General features: G+C 36.4%; 4 protein-coding genes and 1 long non-coding RNA gene across 6 annotated transcripts in view; 3 read left to right on the top strand and 2 right to left on the bottom strand.

Annotated features, from left to right (window-relative positions):
• The window catches only part of LOC127988462 (uncharacterized), a 523,986-nt gene that overhangs the window by 251,765 nt on the left and 255,514 nt on the right, over positions 1-16,707 (top strand). The gene's annotated exons all lie outside the window — the stretch shown is intronic.
• Positions 1-16,707, bottom strand: part of LOC127988497 (hepatocyte cell adhesion molecule) — a 278,315-nt gene that overhangs the window by 97,350 nt on the left and 164,258 nt on the right. The gene's annotated exons all lie outside the window — the stretch shown is intronic.
• On the top strand, positions 1,424-4,185 carry LOC127988537 (uncharacterized). Its single transcript, XR_008161730.1, has 6 exons — positions 1,424-1,461; positions 2,034-2,259; positions 3,269-3,525; positions 3,665-3,718; positions 3,859-3,932; positions 4,037-4,185. It is a non-coding gene; the product is annotated as an uncharacterized LOC127988537 (long non-coding RNA).
• LOC127988493 (uncharacterized) lies at positions 4,530-10,398 on the top strand. Of its 2 annotated transcripts, none has more exons than XM_052591278.1 (7): positions 4,530-4,700; positions 7,734-7,820; positions 7,931-8,184; positions 8,274-8,402; positions 9,329-9,469; positions 9,596-9,740; positions 10,073-10,398. In XM_052591278.1, exons 1-7 carry the CDS (start codon positions 4,598-4,600, stop codon positions 10,288-10,290), a joined length of 1,077 nt encoding a protein of 358 aa, XP_052447238.1. In that variant the 5' UTR covers positions 4,530-4,597; the 3' UTR covers positions 10,291-10,398. The 2 variants fall into 2 exon arrangements, with proteins under 2 accessions (XP_052447238.1, XP_052447239.1); XM_052591279.1 differs by having other exon boundaries at positions 9,626-9,740; positions 10,073-10,397.
• Positions 10,518-15,689, bottom strand: LOC127988482 (uncharacterized). The gene is made up of 7 exons (XM_052591259.1): positions 15,636-15,689; positions 14,203-14,873; positions 13,839-13,884; positions 12,883-12,974; positions 12,337-12,447; positions 11,416-11,689; positions 10,518-11,241 (listed from the first exon to the last, which is right to left on the bottom strand). Exons 1-7 carry the CDS (start codon positions 15,648-15,650, stop codon positions 11,017-11,019), a joined length of 1,434 nt encoding a protein of 477 aa, XP_052447219.1. The 5' UTR covers positions 15,651-15,689; the 3' UTR covers positions 10,518-11,016.

Here is a 16,707-nt window from a genome sequence, read left to right as displayed (position 1 = left end):
ATATTTTTGTGAGGTAACGTTAATCGGCCCATTCAATTCCATGTTCAATTCAATTTGTTTTATGACATTATCTATCTATCAATTACAGAAACGACCGTCTGTGTGTGTGTGTGTGTGTGTCTTATTTGCATATCCCTCGAACCGTTAGTCCGATGGATTTCAAAGTGTCTTGCTACATGCACTAGTAAGTGCAGTGCCAAGTTTTACGTTGTTTCGATGATAAATACAAAATATATCGGTCAAAGAAGCCACAAGAAGGTTGTGGTTTAAAAAAATTTTTTTTGACAAACACTCAGTCAGCTACACTGTTTACTTCTGTTATGAATATTATAATTTTGTTCCAAAACGTGATAAATCCATTTAGATTAACTTGAGTAAAAATTAGTTTTCTTTACCAAGAAAGTGTCAAGATGAAAACCACTATTTTTTGTTTCATAGCATCTCATAGCATCTTTAGGTTATAATAACAATTCAGATTTTGATTTTCACATATTTATTATAAAAATTTATTATTTTTTTCCCAAAAAAGCAATAAGTTCTTGACACTATGCAATTAATCCATTGAATCAATATAAAAGTTACTTTTTATCATATTGAAACTGTTGAAATCAGTTGAACTTTTTTGAACTTGATGAACTTTTTTGACAGCAATCATCTCACAAAAACAGATTGTGCACGGGCACGTTGCACTGCTCGACGTACTTATTCATTTGTGGATGTAAATTGAATCTATAAGTCGGCTATGCTGTTTACTTCTTAATATTATATTTAATTATGGTGCGCTTAATGTTACCGCTACTGTGTAATAGTAGCCTATGCTGTTCACCAGCTAAACATATCCTATTCAATGCGTTCACAGTCTCTTTCACTGCCATAATTTGTAGTTGCCCATTCACGAACTGTTTGCTCAAGCATAGCATAGTTCACTTTGTGATTTCTACCATGCACAAATAAAAATGTCACTGAGCTTTTGCTGTGTAATTGTAACAATGAGCACTCAAAACACACCAAAACAACAATTACTAAAAACACGCTTAAAAACTGATTTTGCACGGGCATTTTGCACTTGTATTTACAACTACATTGTCAAAGGAACCAGACAAGAGACAATTTCCACAAATATTCCTGTCATTCATTATTGCTATTAGTGAAAAAGCTAAAAAAAAATCATGAAATATACTTACTTCACACACAGCAGAGCAACAAGTAGGTGATTGTTAATATAATTTTTCATTGCATTGATATTTGAACTGTCCAATTCTTGCAGGAGGAATATACTGCAATAGCTGATGCTGCACAGTCGCTAATATCATTGATTTCGAGAAGACAGCAACAACCTGAAGGCAGTGGTCAAGGAGGAAGGGGGCAACCACCTCGAAGGTTGCAGTCAGATGGACACAACACCCCAAGTACATCAACTGAAACAAGTCAGCTGCCGACGATCCAAAATGAAATGCAGAGGTAGGTGCTGCCACACTACATTGCAATTCTTCATATACATATTACTCTTTTTGTGACTGATTACTATGCTGACTTTGGACAATACACTTGCTTCATATACCAGAACACAGAACATGGAAAAAAAAATACAAAGATAGAAAACTAGATAACTTCTACAGACACATGCTGGTTCCATTGAATGACAATCTTTTAACTGCTGTCATAAAATAACTTTTGATTTTTTGTTTTTATATATATTTTTTGTCCCATGGCACATATGGTTATGTTTATCGCCCACTAGCATCAATGGCTGTACAGACTAGGTTTTCTAAAATCCATCATGATTGTGCTTCAAAAGTGTAATTCTCTCTTCACTTGTTGTTTTCACTAATTGGGTTTTTTCACTGACTTGCACAAAGAAGAATATAAACCTGATAAGATAAAACACTGCAAGAAATGCTGTTGTTAATGAAAAATCTTTAAATACTTTGACTCAGTCTTTCACTTCAGTGGGTAATGATATATTTGAAGGATACATTGATTTTCTAAATGCAGTGTACAACTTGTTTACAGTGTTTTTCTTTTTCCTTCAGGTCATTTCCAGGTTTTTTTCGCCGTGAAATGATTCGCTCCAAGAAACGCCCTGCTGCTCTTTCCAAAATATCTCCAGCGATAGCCATAAAATATGTCAGGCTTCAGTTTTTGGTGCTGTCAAGTCCGACTGATCGCACACCAAAGCCATCTGAAGAAATCAAACTCCTCGAGGCAGGCTTGGGGAAAAGAACCATTACAGTGGCTGATAGCTCTTGCCATGAGGAGGTATTCTAGATTTGATGTGTTTTTGTTCCATCACAAGTGTTTAACTCTTCTATTCTAACATCAATTTGCAATTTGCTAATCACTACTTCAGTTAAATGGTTATTGTTTCGTTATAACCTTTTTAAAGACCCCCTACACTCACGTTAAAATTCTGCTGTGGTTAATATTTGTTTTACATAGTTTTCCCACATACAGTGTTCTAAAAACCTCTGAAAAGGGTCTGGAAGCACATCTAGTCTTTCTCCCTCATTTAGAAATTCTGTATCTATGAATTTTCAAATATGTAAATAGAACCACTGCATGCATGGGACTTGTGACAAAACTTGTACACATACAAGTATATTCTAATGTTATTGTTATTAATGCAGATACAAGGTACATAAAAAGTTTACTTTCAAGTCATACCATGCCAAGGTGTGAGAAAAAAGGATAACAAGAAAAGTATGTGGTTGCCGCAACTTAAAAAAGTATATGGTAGAGGTTTTTTTTAAGCAATATTTGATGTAGTAGATAACTACTTGAAGTAGATCTGGAAAAAGTAGTAGCACAAAGGATCTCAGTACTTGAGGCAGTGCTGGAAGTAGTAGCAGTTGCATATTTAATAAAAATTCTCTAACACTAAGCATCGCTGCTTTTCATGTGAAATCTTTGTTTAGATTGTCTGTCAGCTTGAAGAGCAGTACCCCAAGTTGAAGCAGTTGTCCGGAGGCTGGCTTTGCTATAAATCAACAGGTCAGGTATAGTTAGTGTAGGATAAGGAAACCTGCTGGAGCTTTTAACCCACTGAATGAATTTGAAGTCATGCTTTAGAGCAACCAGTTTTGCATATGAAGCATAGTCTCCCCAGTGTTTTATCTGCAAGTTTAAACAGTTATGGTGGTTTGATACTGTTTTTTTATAGTATTTGTCTTGTATAGTAAATACTTTATTAGTAAAGCAATGTTATTTGGCATCTCATAGTTGTAAAAACAGTAAAGTAAGTTATTATGTATTTGCTTTTTGTATTTAGGTGGTCAAGGACAGAGAAAATTGACTGTTGTCGCTACAGAGTCTGAGGGCTACACTGGACGACTCCTTAAAACGGTCACAAATAATGGAAAACTAATTCTGTACATTGTCCCACTACAAGAGGAGCTAGATGCAAGCCCCCTCCCCCACAATGCTCCAGAATTTTCCAAAATGCCAAAGTCCTCATGCAAAAACTGTGGAGTTGTTATGCCTTTACAGTTCCTGGCTCTGCACATCAAATCTTGTAATGCTGAAATTGTAAGTAACACTCACATTATTCTGTATGTTAAAGAATTAAGTGTGGTTCATTACCTTTCAAATTCCACGTCAGAACCTTTTTTGTCAGTTCCAAACCCAAACCTTCTACCTAAAATGAATTTTGTTTCCCAATTCACAGAGCAGTGATGAGCCTGAAATTGTCAGTATTGTAGAGAAAGAAGTCAATACTACAGTTGAGTATATTTTTTTTTCAGTATACCCAACTTCTGAATGTCATGTTTTTTATGTATTTAGAAACATAATATTATTTGAAACATAATAATACTTAAAATTAATAACATAAATCTGTACATTTCTCTGTTTCTGATATAGGAAGTATGCCCAATATGTGAAAAACAATTTCCTAGAGAGGATATTGCATACCATGCCAGCTTTTGTGGAGATGGGTATTAATCAATTTGCATTCATCATGCCTTACATTTCACTAACATGATGTTTTTACAGTTGTAATTACAATTGAGGTTCTCATGGTATATCTAAACATGTTTAGATTTCCAGAAGACACCTTGATGCCATTACTTGAAAATGATGCCAGAGAGGGGACTTCAAGCACAATTGATTTCTTGCCTCATGAACAAAGCACCAGTTCCACTGGTGTAGTCAATGACATGGCCGGACCATCAACTATTCTTGCTGATCCCACTGTCCCAGGTGCCAGTCAAGAGCATAAGCTTTTAACAGAGCTCACGAACTCAAAGATATATTTCGTTTTTTGTTTTTGTTGCCACAAGTCAGTTGTTAAATGTCATTGTCATGTTAACCTGTCCTGTCCCTCTTACAGAACCTGCTTTTTTAGCTTCTGTTTGATGTTAATTGCTTGTAATCACGCTGATTAATACATTCAAATACATAGTAATCAGGCTCTGTAAATTTTTTTATATCACACTGAAATGTATTTGACTGTTAAATGTTTCATTTATTAATTTTTTTTCAAGTATTTATTTTATATTTCATAGAATGGAAGCAAATCATTAATGCTTCAAGTGCAGCAACACTGTTCAGAAGAGTTATCTTGAGGGGGCAACAGCTGGAGATACCTCTTCGCTTCTCAATGGACCTACATTCTGATCTTGAAGAGAGAGAAAAGGCAGTAATCGCATTCTACAAGACTCCAAGAACTAAATGGGCCTCCCCACTTCACTGTGTGCTGGAAGGTAAGATTGTTTCTTTAAATTAAGGTTTTAGCAATATAATATACATGGCATAACTTGTAAAGAGTTTTCTCAGTCATCTCAAACATAGCTCGCACACACACTCACACACTCACTGTCCTTCACTCACTCACTCGTGCACGCATGCACACACACACACACACGGGCGCGCGCGCACACACACACACACACACTGTTGCTCCCACTCTCACTCATTCGCGCACACTCACTCTTGTACACTTAATCAACTCGTCGTGGAGGACCGTTAAAAAATTAAACATGCTAGTCTCTCTGTCGTGATGTCATGAAGCATCGCAGATGCGATGTAGATTGTCGCCCACTATGACACAATATACGAGATGAAACGATCGAATCTTGCGTCTCGACACCCGTTGTTGTTTACGAATCCCCATGACACCCTACGTCAAATGGATCGTGCCAAAATCAAGCTCAAATCATTTAATCTGAACCAGGCAGGTAATAAACGTTTGACCTATCACACAAAGATCCTATTAAAGCCAGAGGTGTAAAAAGTAATCAAAACTTTTTCTAAAGTGAAATTTTACTCAATTAAAAGTACAAGTATCTGGTCAAAAACATATTTGAGTAAAAGTAAAAAAGTACAACTTTAAATTGTACTCAAGTATTAAAGAAGTAGAAGTCCTTTTTTTTTTCTGACAGACATACAGAAGAATGGTTAAAGGGAGTGAATGAATAAATGCAATGGCACAGGTCAAACGTATATTTAGTCCAACAACGACAACAAATAAAATTAAATCCTGCGGAAAACCAAATAATAATACAGGGAAAAGCATTAAAAGGAAACTTCATCCTTTCCACCCTGACGCCATCCTATATGACTTTCATTTATCAGATGAACAAAAACAATTCTCTGTATATAATGAAAGTGTATGGGACATACAAAAATGACACTTACACAGAAACTATACACAAAGAGACTATGACAGTAACTCATGCAACCCCTGTTAATGAATCACTGTCTTCTTAAGTGTAACTATAGGCATATGTAAAAAAAATACAAATATCAATATTTTAATCTTGACCGTCACTTTGTGTGGTTTCTGAAGTGCTCCTGTCCCCTTGCATTATATGGTCAAAAAATCTTTGCTTATGTTCATGTGAAGAAAGAAAGTCATAAACATCTGGGATGACAGAGGTTCAGTAAATGGTCAAAGTTTCAAATTTGGGTGAACAATCCCTTTGAAAAGCAAGATGTGATGGAGAGGTTAGAAATATATTCCAGACAGAATACAAGAATGTGTTGAATTAATGAGGAGAGTCTTAAATTAAAGCATAGAATTAAAACATACAACGTTAACGTTTTTGAAGGCCACTTTATTTGTGTTGTCTATTCAACATCACTGTCTAAAATCAATTAATCTTTTAAATGTTTATTTGGAGCATTTAGAGTTTTTTTTTTCCTAGCAAATATTGATAAATAATTATTTGTGACTAAGATTAATTAATGAGAAAGCATGTAATTATTAAGATTAAAAAAATATTCACTGACAGTCCTAATTCCTACTTAAGGATTCATATAATGACATATTGTAAACACAACTTATCCACGACCTGGTTAGAACATCACTAAACATGAATTACTATTAATTTAGCATATAATGTTTATTTAAACACTTTTTTGGAGACTTGTATCATTTTATAAAAATAAAAAATCCCACAAAAATATGAATTGTATTTAAATTCTCATCACTGATTTTATTTGCACTCCATTTTGTGCATTCAGCTGATATATTACAAAGCTAATGGCTCTTTCAAAACAGAACAAATAATGAATAAACTTTTTGGGGGCAGGAAAACACAGCTTTGCTACCTCAATAAACTTCCTCAGATTTGGTGGTGAACTTTTGAGGCCAGACATTTACCTGATGAAAGTCATAATTAGTAGAAATGTGTGTGTTTGATGCATGAATGTGCAACAATGATCGTTAGTTCTCATGTCAGCCACACGTTTGATCTTTTGTTTACCATATTTAATGTCCATAAGATAAAATAAAAATATAATGTACTTTTTAAGATGAAATAAAATTTTAAGGAGTAAAAATGTAATCAAGTAAAAGTACAAGTAGTCAGTTTAAATTGTAATTGAGTAAAGTACAAATCCCCCAAAATAATACTTAAGTACAGTAATCAAGTAAAATTACTCAAGTTTTTTTTACACCTCTGATTAAAGCACTAAGACATGGGTACAGTATAGCTTTCACATGAATATCTATCGCAATTCATATTGTCATCCCAATATTAAACAATGTTATCGCACATAGCAGCTTTACCTCATATTGTGCAGCCCTAGTCACAATTTCACTATTGAGATTGATTAATTGATAAGGGTTAGTGCTTGTGCTTCAGCAAGCGCTGTTGGTTATATAATAACAATGTAACCTTCATTTAGTGATATGTGCGCTTAACTCAGGTTGGCAAAACTGGGACCTTCCTGTCGGGTTTAGAAATGCATATAACAATAATTTGGGATGCAGGTATAAGCCTGTAACAACATGCATGCAAAATACATCTGAAATTACATTCTCGAGTTGGCCACACTCACAGTTACTCAGTTATCTGTTCGGTTTGTTATTAATTCCTTTTAATTATTACTCGGACTACATTAAATTGCAAATTATATTGTGCATAAATTCTAGTTGAAGTGTGTTTTTGTCATTCCCCCTCACTTCACACATATCTCATCAGACTCAGACAACAATAGTTGATTCTTCCTGCAGGTATAACAGGTTCAAAAAGAGATTGCTCCTTTCTATCATTGACGTATGTCTCTTTGTTGAAGTTTTTGTAACACAGCCTTATTAAAGATGTGGGCCAATGTTTGAATGACAAACTTGACACATTTTCAGTGTTTGCTATGAACAAAGTAAACCTAAGCCAATGCTAGCTTGACATGAATGCCTCTTACTTTCACCCTACATTGTGAGTGGTTCCAGGTCCTTGGCAGTCAATCACATACCCTTTTGTAGTGATTTAACAATTATCCTTTTGGTTTAGGTGATGCTGCCATCGGTGATGGTGTAAGTCGTTACTTCATCAGCTTTGCTATGCAGACCTTGCAGTCTGGATTCCACATCAATTTTGGTACGTCTTAGTTTAGTTTTGTTTATATCTTTCAACACTTTTTCATGACCTAAACTTGAAAAGACCTGTACTGTGCCTTATGCTAAGTTTTGTTTCATCTTTATTTACAGGCAATGCTGATGTGACGAGGCTGTTTGAGGGACAGAAGGATCACCTCATCCCATGTGCCTCCCAGCCACTCATTGATTCGGACCTTTTTCTGATGGCAGGTAGAATGGTGGGACATTCATTTATACATGGTGGCCCAGGATTGCCAGGGATCAGTCCTGCTGTAGTCCATGTGCTCTTAGGGGGCCAATTGGAGACAGCGACATTGGTATTGGAGGATTGCCCTGATATCGATCAAAGGAACACAATCCAGTTGGTAGGAAGTGTTTTGTTGTGAAGCTTTTTTTGGTGTGTGTGTTTGTGATAAAATACGAGACTAATGTAGGGAACTAAATTCTGCCTCAGCTGGATGGCAACAGGGAGCTATCTGAGGACCAGAAAGCGGCTGTCAATAGCCTAGTCGACATGTGGGAATTGCCACGACTGACTAATCTGAACAGACAATATCTTCATCAGAGGCTGTTGCAGCATGCGGTAATGTAGTTCACATAATCTAATACTTTTATATCATTGTATTGAATCTGAAACCATCTTTTGTCTTGCTTATGATACACGACTCAGCTGTTAGTCAGTAGTTTTTGTCCACTGGGAAGCGGGACACTATACCTACCTATACCATATATAAAAGGGGTGATGGTTCAGCCTGCTGCCTTCTGGGAAGAGATAAAGAAGTTTCAGCTACCGCACCACCAGCTTTTGCCCCCAGGCTGATTCAGACTTTTAAGCTCAAATTCATCCTCAGCACTGCTCCATTGATTATAGATTATTTCTGTTTACCATTTTCATAATTGCTTTCATATTACTGTATATTGTCTGCTACGTAGCAGAAGGGAGTTACAGACTCAATTTCACTTTATAACCTTTAAGTTGTAAAGTGACAAATAAATACCTTGTATTATACATCACCTTGTCGAACAGTCGGTCAGTCATTTTGCAGTCCAGAGTTGCTTATATCAAATTAAGGACATTTGTGTCAACATTCGTGTTGCTTTGAGGGTGAATTTATTTACATGTAATGATCCCATGACCTTCTGTCAGCAGGCCATAATTTCAGTATTACAATGGTATTATTTTTGGTGAAATATTTTACTCATGCTCTCACTCCCTATTTTCTTCTCATGTGATATACTCCCAGAGGGGAAAGTGAGTTCTAATTAGTGGTTATGAATCAAAGCAATATTTGAATACCTTACTGAGACCCAGATTAAAGAGCAAACATAGGTCATTATGTCATTCCTATCACCTGCGTTGTCTAAATCTTTAGACAATTATCCAAAGGAGCTCAGATATAAAAAAAAAAACAATGGTTATATTGTCCACTTCAGCCACAAATAGCTATCCTTTTACTTAAGATTGTTGTTTGTATCTCTGTGTGTGTGTGTGTGTTACAATTATTGCAGATTCTGGGAAGAACCGCTTCTCAGATCAAACAGATGAGAAAGGGCTTAAAAGAAACAGGAGTGTGGTCAATACTGTCAGAAAGAAGAGATGTGGCTGAAGCTGTCTTCCCACGTGAAAAAGAAGTTATCTGCAGCCCCCAGGTAATACTCCCATGGGGGCCTACGGTTGATTTGTTATTTTTATATTTGAATCGATTTTACGTATGATATTGGTCAAGGGTGTAACAACTTATTACACTGTATATTGTTTTCACTTTTAATTTAAAGAAATTAATGCCAAATTTGTGCATCAACAAGGTCATGATTGATCACATCATTTGGCCAACAAGTGAGGTTGTTGACGACGACGAGGAATTTCCACTTGAGACAAGAGCCAAAATTGGAATGTACCTTCGGCATTTCATTGAAACGGGTATGTCATATCCATATACTTGTCACTATGTAGATGTCAGTGAACAATGACACAGCATAAGACACTTGTAATGTAAGTGCAAAGGTGTGTTCGCCGTGTATGTTTTTTTTATTTTATTTTTTATACCTTAACTCAGAGCTTAAAGTCATAGTTGCATTACGCTTCCTCCTTAAAGAGATGTTGTCCTTACCCTGAACCTTGTGTTCATAGCAACCCATCCCTAATACTCCAAATATTGATCATTTGCCCAATTAATACAATTTCCTGTCATTTATTTTATGAGTTGAATAATTACATTTGAGTTATTGTGAAAAAAGCTTTTCTTTTTCTAGCACCAGCAGCATCTCGGATGAACCTACTCAAGTTTTGGACTGGATGGGAAGTTCTCTCTGGGCAGCTGAAGCTGGAGGTGGTACGTGGGGAGTTCCCAAAATCCTTGACTTGTTACCAGAGCCTACGCATCCCTGGCCACTTCTCAACTTATGAGGAACTTAAACAAGCACTGGAAGCATCTATCTGGACATCCGATACTGGATTTGGACTGATATAATGCAGCTTCATGCAATACATGTGTGAAACATGTCAGTTTAAATTTCCTTTATTCACATTTCATTTATTTTAGGCCAACGTATATTTAACAATGTTTTAGTTAAGAAAAAAAAATGGCATCTTTACAGGCCGTGGAGTTGTAGCATAATGTTCTCATAATGAATGGCGTTTTAAAAACAGAAATTACAAAATGCATGTTCGGTGTTTATTCGAAGTATTTGTGTCCAGTATTCATTCAGGATTACATTTACAATGTTTAAACCAAATGTTTTAAGAGAATGTTCACAACCTGTTGTACTGTGAGTGTTCAACAATCATTACTACTTGGTAGTGTACAGTAAAGAATTTTTTGCAGTTTTGATATTGCATTTAAAGTTGCATTACTTCACATACAAATATTTTATTTCTCCAGCTTTGTCACAAATGTGTTCATGTGCAATGTTAATCTAAATTGACATTTTATGTTAATGAAAAATTAAATGATTTTCAAAAAAAGTCACAGAAAAAAAAATATTGAATTTCATATACAAAACAGAATTTGGTTTGCTGGAACATTGGTAACCCTGTCTTAAAAATGGCGAAAGCTGGCTGGCCGGCCATATTTTGTTAAACCTTTGCCCAAGGATGAAATTAACAAATGTAAAGGGAATGTGACTTGTAGCATATAGTTTATGGCCAATTACATGTAGGATGTTCGAGATGTTTGTGCTTAAGGACACTTAATTGCCTAATCAACGGGTGTTGAAGTGTTTAGTCTAACAAAGTTTAGCACCTGGATATAAAGGTCACAGCCATTTGAATCTGAATCAGTTAGAGGGTCAATCACAGACTGAAGTGCTGCCAGATCTTCATCAGCCAGAGGCACCTCAAATTCTGGGACCTGAACTCCACTGACAGAGGTCTCAGGAGTCATCAGGGCATCCTCCCAGTGTAGATCTTGGTTTTGCAGTTCCTAAACGTATGGAGAGATTTTAGTGTAGGCCCAACACACAGTGGACACTTTAACCCTTAACCCCTAATAATAATTTTAAAAATAACATTTGTATGTTTGCTTCATGTTAGCCGACAAGCAAAGAATACAAAACAGCTTATACCACAGTGATAATTATTAACAAAGTTGTCCTACCTCAAGATTTTCCTCTTCCTCTGGAGTGTTGAGTTGCCCCATATGCCAGAGCTGTTGTGGAGTGTGGTTTCCCTCTGTCCTGAGGGGATGGTTATTCCAACCTGCTGCAAAGACGTGTAACGCTGCTCGAAGGCGAGGTAAGAAGACATAATGCACGCAGAAAAGGTGCACCGTGTTGGAAATATCCAGGAAACCATCTTCCTCCAGTGTGTGAAGCACATCATAAAATATGCAGGTGACAGCCATCCACACGTCTCGCCACATCCGTTCGATTCTTCAAAAGTACAAAATGTCTATCAGACATAGGTATTGGCGAAATGTAATGCAATTCTCATTTGTTTAATAAGTGCTGTATCATTTATAATAATTAGATACTCTGGTCCAGACAGTGCGAACCTCAAAGGATACTTGAATGCCAAAATGTGGCAATGAGTGAAATGAAGGTGAATGGGGAGAGTTCTGTGCAGAACACAACATTTTCATTGAAGGTTTGCACAAGGAAGTGTACAAAGCAAAATGGAACTTCCCCAGCCATTCAACTGTATATGATCACAGATATCAGAACAAAGACCGTAGCTAATGTTGGATCACTTGTTAAATTATTTTTCGAATATGCTTTTAAAAAAACAATTGATGGGGGGATGCTGATGGCACAGTGGATAAGACACATGCCTTTAGTGTGAGAGTCTCGGGTCTGAATCCACTGTGACACACCAATGTTTCCCTGAGCAAGACACTTAACCCCTAGTTACTCCAGAGGCGTGAGGCCTCTAACATACTTAACAATTGTAAGTCGCTTTGGATAAAAGCGACAGCTAAATGAATAAATGTAAATGTAAAGATAGTGGGTTTTAGTTAGGAGAGGTAAAAAATTTAAATCTCTAAAGTAATAACCTTCGAACAGCAGGTATTTCATATTACCTTTGATTGTGTACACTTTTTCCCGAGATAAAGCTAGCTCGGCCGGTTCCACGTCTCGCAAACATGAAGTAGGCGATGTCCAAATTTTCAACTCCTTGATCTCCGCGAACCCTTTAACATAGAAATAATATGAGGTGTAATCAAGAACATTTGCAGCAGTAACCCTTAGCAGCGAATCTGACAGTTAGATGAAACAACTAAAATGACTGACAAGAGTTTCCTCAACCTTTTCTGTATTTTAGGGATAATTAATTAATTCAAATTAAATTAATAAATTCTCTGTATAGCACATTTCTAGTCTCTGCGACCACTCAAAGCGCTTTTACACTACATCGAATTCCCCATTCACACACAGCTGGAACAGCAGTATCTTGCCCAAAGATGCTTTGTCATGTAGCCTGGAGGAGCCGGGGATTGAACCTCCATTCTTCCGATTAACAGGCAACCCGCTCTACCTCCAGAGCCACAGCTGCCCACAATAATAAGACAGGCAGATAACATATATTATTTGAAAAATAAATAAAACAATCTAATAATAATAATTACCTTGATGGAACACCATGGAGCTGGGTGGCCTCAAAGAAAAAGGAGAATGCTGTACTGGCACGGTTATTGGTTGCTGCATCCAAATACAGGACCTGTGTAAATAATTACTTATTATTAACTAAAAAGATTTAGTGACACAGCAACTACAATCAACAACAAAGTTTAGAAATGTTTAAAAAGGAAACGGTAATCATGTATGTACTGATGATGTCCAGTATTGCAGAAACAATTCCATTAACCAGTTAGTCATTCTGTAAAAAATATATGTAAATTTTAATCATTACATTAAATACATTAGTCATTTATCAAATAAAATTATCAAAATTTGCTGGTTACAATCTCACAAATACTAACATTTATTTGCTGATCTCCATCCATCCTTATGATAATATGTAACTTTTTTAACCTGTAAGACTAAGTTCACAATTAGTGGATGTGACTTTGTGCTCTGCAAATTGTGAAATGCATTTTCCTAATTTACATTCAAAAATGTTTTCAGTAACGAAAACAGAATTAAAATAATCGTTATGTGAAGGCATCTTGTTCACATTGTCAATTACTTTATTTCTACATGGATCCATATCAAGAAAGTAAACGATGGCAGAAGCTTAAGTAATAATTCTTGCTGAGGATAAACATGTTCAACAGGCTTGTGATTTTTAAGTATGTTTAAGTCTACTACATTATCAACAACAGTAACCATAATATAATATAAATAAGGTCTGTAGGGTTCCGGTGTTCATAGAAAGATTTTCCTTTTTGAATGTTATAGAATTGCAAAAACTATTTCTTTCATATATTCTACAATATTTGGGGGGCTTAAAAGATTAGATCACTCAACCACAATTCTCAACCACTTATCCTTCTGTACTGTAGATAGAAATCCAAACTTTCTATTGCTTGAATTGAAATTATTTACCTAGCAAAGTGGATATTATATATATGAATTGTATTACCTTTCTGGAAAATCCATCAACTCCACCAAATATTATCAGGTTGTACCTATGAACAAAAAGTAATACAAAACAAAAAACAAAAACAAAAAGAACATTATACATACGCATATAGCATATACATACACCAATCACTGCCTTGCATGCTTTAAATAAATTTGTAACTTTGGTGTAAAATTGGGTTGGATACTATGGAGATGAACAGAGAGATACAAATACACTATTGTAGACTCATATGACACCCAGGGAATTAGCCTCAACTTCGTTTCTAGGGGTCAGAGGTCCCCCAAGTACCTGAGTTTAAAACCACAGATTTACATAACACCTTAGCAAGGATAAAGTTAGCTTAAAATACATAAAAACATACCTGATAAGTTTATGGTTGGTGTCAACATGTACCAGTGCAAGGGGACCTCGAACTGAGTATGATCTTCGCACAATGCAGCCAAGTTGTGCAAGTCGGGAAAGAACTCCAGCGGCATCCACACGATGCATCGATGCCTTTATCCTCTCCCACTGCACACGGCTACCCATTGCCATGAGCTGTCCCTTCACATTTCTGTACCCTGCATTGGGCATCTGGGTTTTTATAGCTATCACCATGTTGTCAAGTTCTGAGTCAGTCATGGTGCTATAGCATCCTGTCACACTTAGTCCATATTCCTCCATCCTACGGAATATAGTGCGTTGTGATACCCCTAACAACTGAGCTATGTAGGGTACTGAGAATTGTGCTTCTAGTAAGTCATGCAACTGATCTCTCTGTATAATCAGCCTGGGTCCTCCTCTTAACCCTACAGCTGTGTCTAAATGTGACACAGCTGGATTGTTTTCCACTGCAGTTTGGACCAGCTCCAACAAATGATTTAACTGCTGCAAAATGTCAGTGCCAATGTGTATTTGATCAGCAAAAGAATGAATTAAAATTAATTCATTGTTACAGACAAACTCAAGGAAATCCAAATCGACAGGTTGTCTTGAAAGTGCTTGCTGTATTCTAGACCGCAGCCGCCCAAGTAACTCCTCCCGAAGGACATCCTGGCAATGAAAGATAAATTAATTAGAAATTAGCACTCCAAGAAAGTCACAGAAACAACACTAATCTTGCAAATACATAAAAATGCTTAAAGATTTATACATGAAATGCATAGCATAGCCTATAATTTTGTATGCAGTTTCCAAACAGCTCAAACCTTCAAGATTCTACATACATTTCTACATTGTGATTGACATCAAACTTAGAAGTTGTAATTTTTACCAAAACAAGACAGCTGTAAGCAGTAAAATATAATATATATATAATATGATAATCTTTTAACATCACAATTTTAAATGTACCGTGTTTTCCGCACTATAAAGCGCACTTAAAAGCCTTTAATTTTCTCAAAAAACGACAGTGCGCCTTATAAACTTATATATGGATAAAGGCGCTCTGTCAAAATGTTGACATTCCCTTTAGCACAGCTACATGTAGTGGATGCATAACGCAAACCCAGTCAAACGTTTGACTGGAGAATCTTATATTCTATGTGCGGAAAGGCAGCAAATGTAGGCTATTATTTCACCCCATGAAACCCAAATGAAGGAAACTGAACATTTCACTATTTTGAGAGTTAAAGGCATGGTCAGGAGGAGCGATGAATCTGCCCGGGAAAATTCACCATAACTTTTACTTTAAAGTTTCGAACACAGCCTAAGTTATAGTGACTACAAAGATGACCACAAGCATGCTAATAAGTTCACAGTTATTAGCTAGCTTTTTAGTTAGCTAAAATTAATGGTAACGTTAAAGTTTTTCACCTCTCTCCCAGCCATGGACGCGGTTCTTGCAGCTCTAGGACGGGACCGCCTTGTGGCCAGAGATCCGTGCGTGCATCCTCTGTTTGCGTGTCCTCCTGTGCGCTTTCGTCATTGGTGGAGCAGTCGGTCAATCCCACCTTTCCAGTAAATACAACTTGTGATTGGACTGTACGTCAGCAGACAGCAAAGCATTGGCCAAGAGCAGAAGTCCCTCCCTCAGGCTTTTTTTCAAGTTGCGAGGTTGCGAAGCTTCATTTTCGCTCAGTCTGAGTTTCAGAGTTTCAGAGCAGAGCTGCGTGACAACGCTGCCACAAATCACGTGAGTCGCAAGCTCGCAACTGTGTGGGCGTATCTCCACAAAGTGGGTGTTGTAAACTCAGCTCTGAAAAAATTGTCTGCAATAGGAGTGCAAATGTAATGTAATGTAATAAGTTTCGCCCTTTCGAACCTCAGTTTTCAGAGTTTCAAAACTTGTTTTCACCTATTCGCACACCAGTTTTCAGATCAATCTTTTTACAAGGTTTCAAATCTGGAAGGCAAACTATACACTGGGAGAACAGTGACAAATTCGAAACTCTGAAAAAATGATTGCACAACACCATAAAAAAGAGTGTTGCACTTCTGAAGAAGGAAAACTCAAAAACAAAATTATGTTTGCAGAGATTTTAATTTTTTTACCACTTTGCAAGCCTGCAAAACTCTGTTTTCAGAGTTTCAAAACTTGTTTTCACACATTTGCACACCAGTTTTCAGATCACCATTTACAAGGTTTCAAACCTGGAAAACAATCTAATACAGTGGGAGAACACTGACAAATTTGAAACTCTGAAAAATTATTTGCGCAACTTCGTAAAAAAAAATGTTGCAGTTCTGAAGGAGGAGATCTCAAAAAGAACACAATGTTTGCAGAGATATTTGTATTTTTTTACATTTTGCAAGCTTGCAAATCTTATTTTTCGATCTTGCAAAACTTTTTTTTGTAAGATTTTGAGTTTTCGAACACTTAGTTTCAACCTTTCAGAACTGTATTTTCAGTTTTGAATCATGGCAGGATTTAAATCCCATACAAGTG

The sequence above is a fragment of the Carassius gibelio genome, chromosome B22, assembly GCF_023724105.1.
Source record: "Carassius gibelio isolate Cgi1373 ecotype wild population from Czech Republic chromosome B22, carGib1.2-hapl.c, whole genome shotgun sequence".
Taxonomy (NCBI): Eukaryota; Metazoa; Chordata; class Actinopteri; order Cypriniformes; family Cyprinidae; genus Carassius; species Carassius gibelio.
The sequence above is the reverse complement of the archived record's forward strand: the minus strand, read 5'-3'. Positions and strand labels throughout refer to the sequence as shown.

Bases quoted from the DNA above. Each gene is read 5' to 3' on its own strand.
- LOC127988493 (XM_052591278.1), top strand. From the start codon at position 4,598: ATGGACCTACATTCTGATCTTGAAGAGAGAGAAAAGGCAGTAATCGCA. The intron at 7,821-7,930 runs GTACGTCTTAGT...CTTTATTTACAG, and splicing joins TGGATTCCACATCAATTTTG to GCAATGCTGATGTGACGAGG. The intron at 9,470-9,595 runs GTAATACTCCCA...TTTAATTTAAAG, and splicing joins AAGTTATCTGCAGCCCCCAG to AAATTAATGCCAAATTTGTG.
- LOC127988482 (XM_052591259.1), bottom strand. The intron at 13,885-14,202 runs GTATGTTTTTAT...TTTTGTTCATAG, and splicing joins ACCAACCATAAACTTATCAG to GTACAACCTGATAATATTTG. The intron at 11,690-12,336 runs GTAATATGAAAT...GTACTTTTGAAG, and splicing joins AAAAGTGTACACAATCAAAG to AATCGAACGGATGTGGCGAG.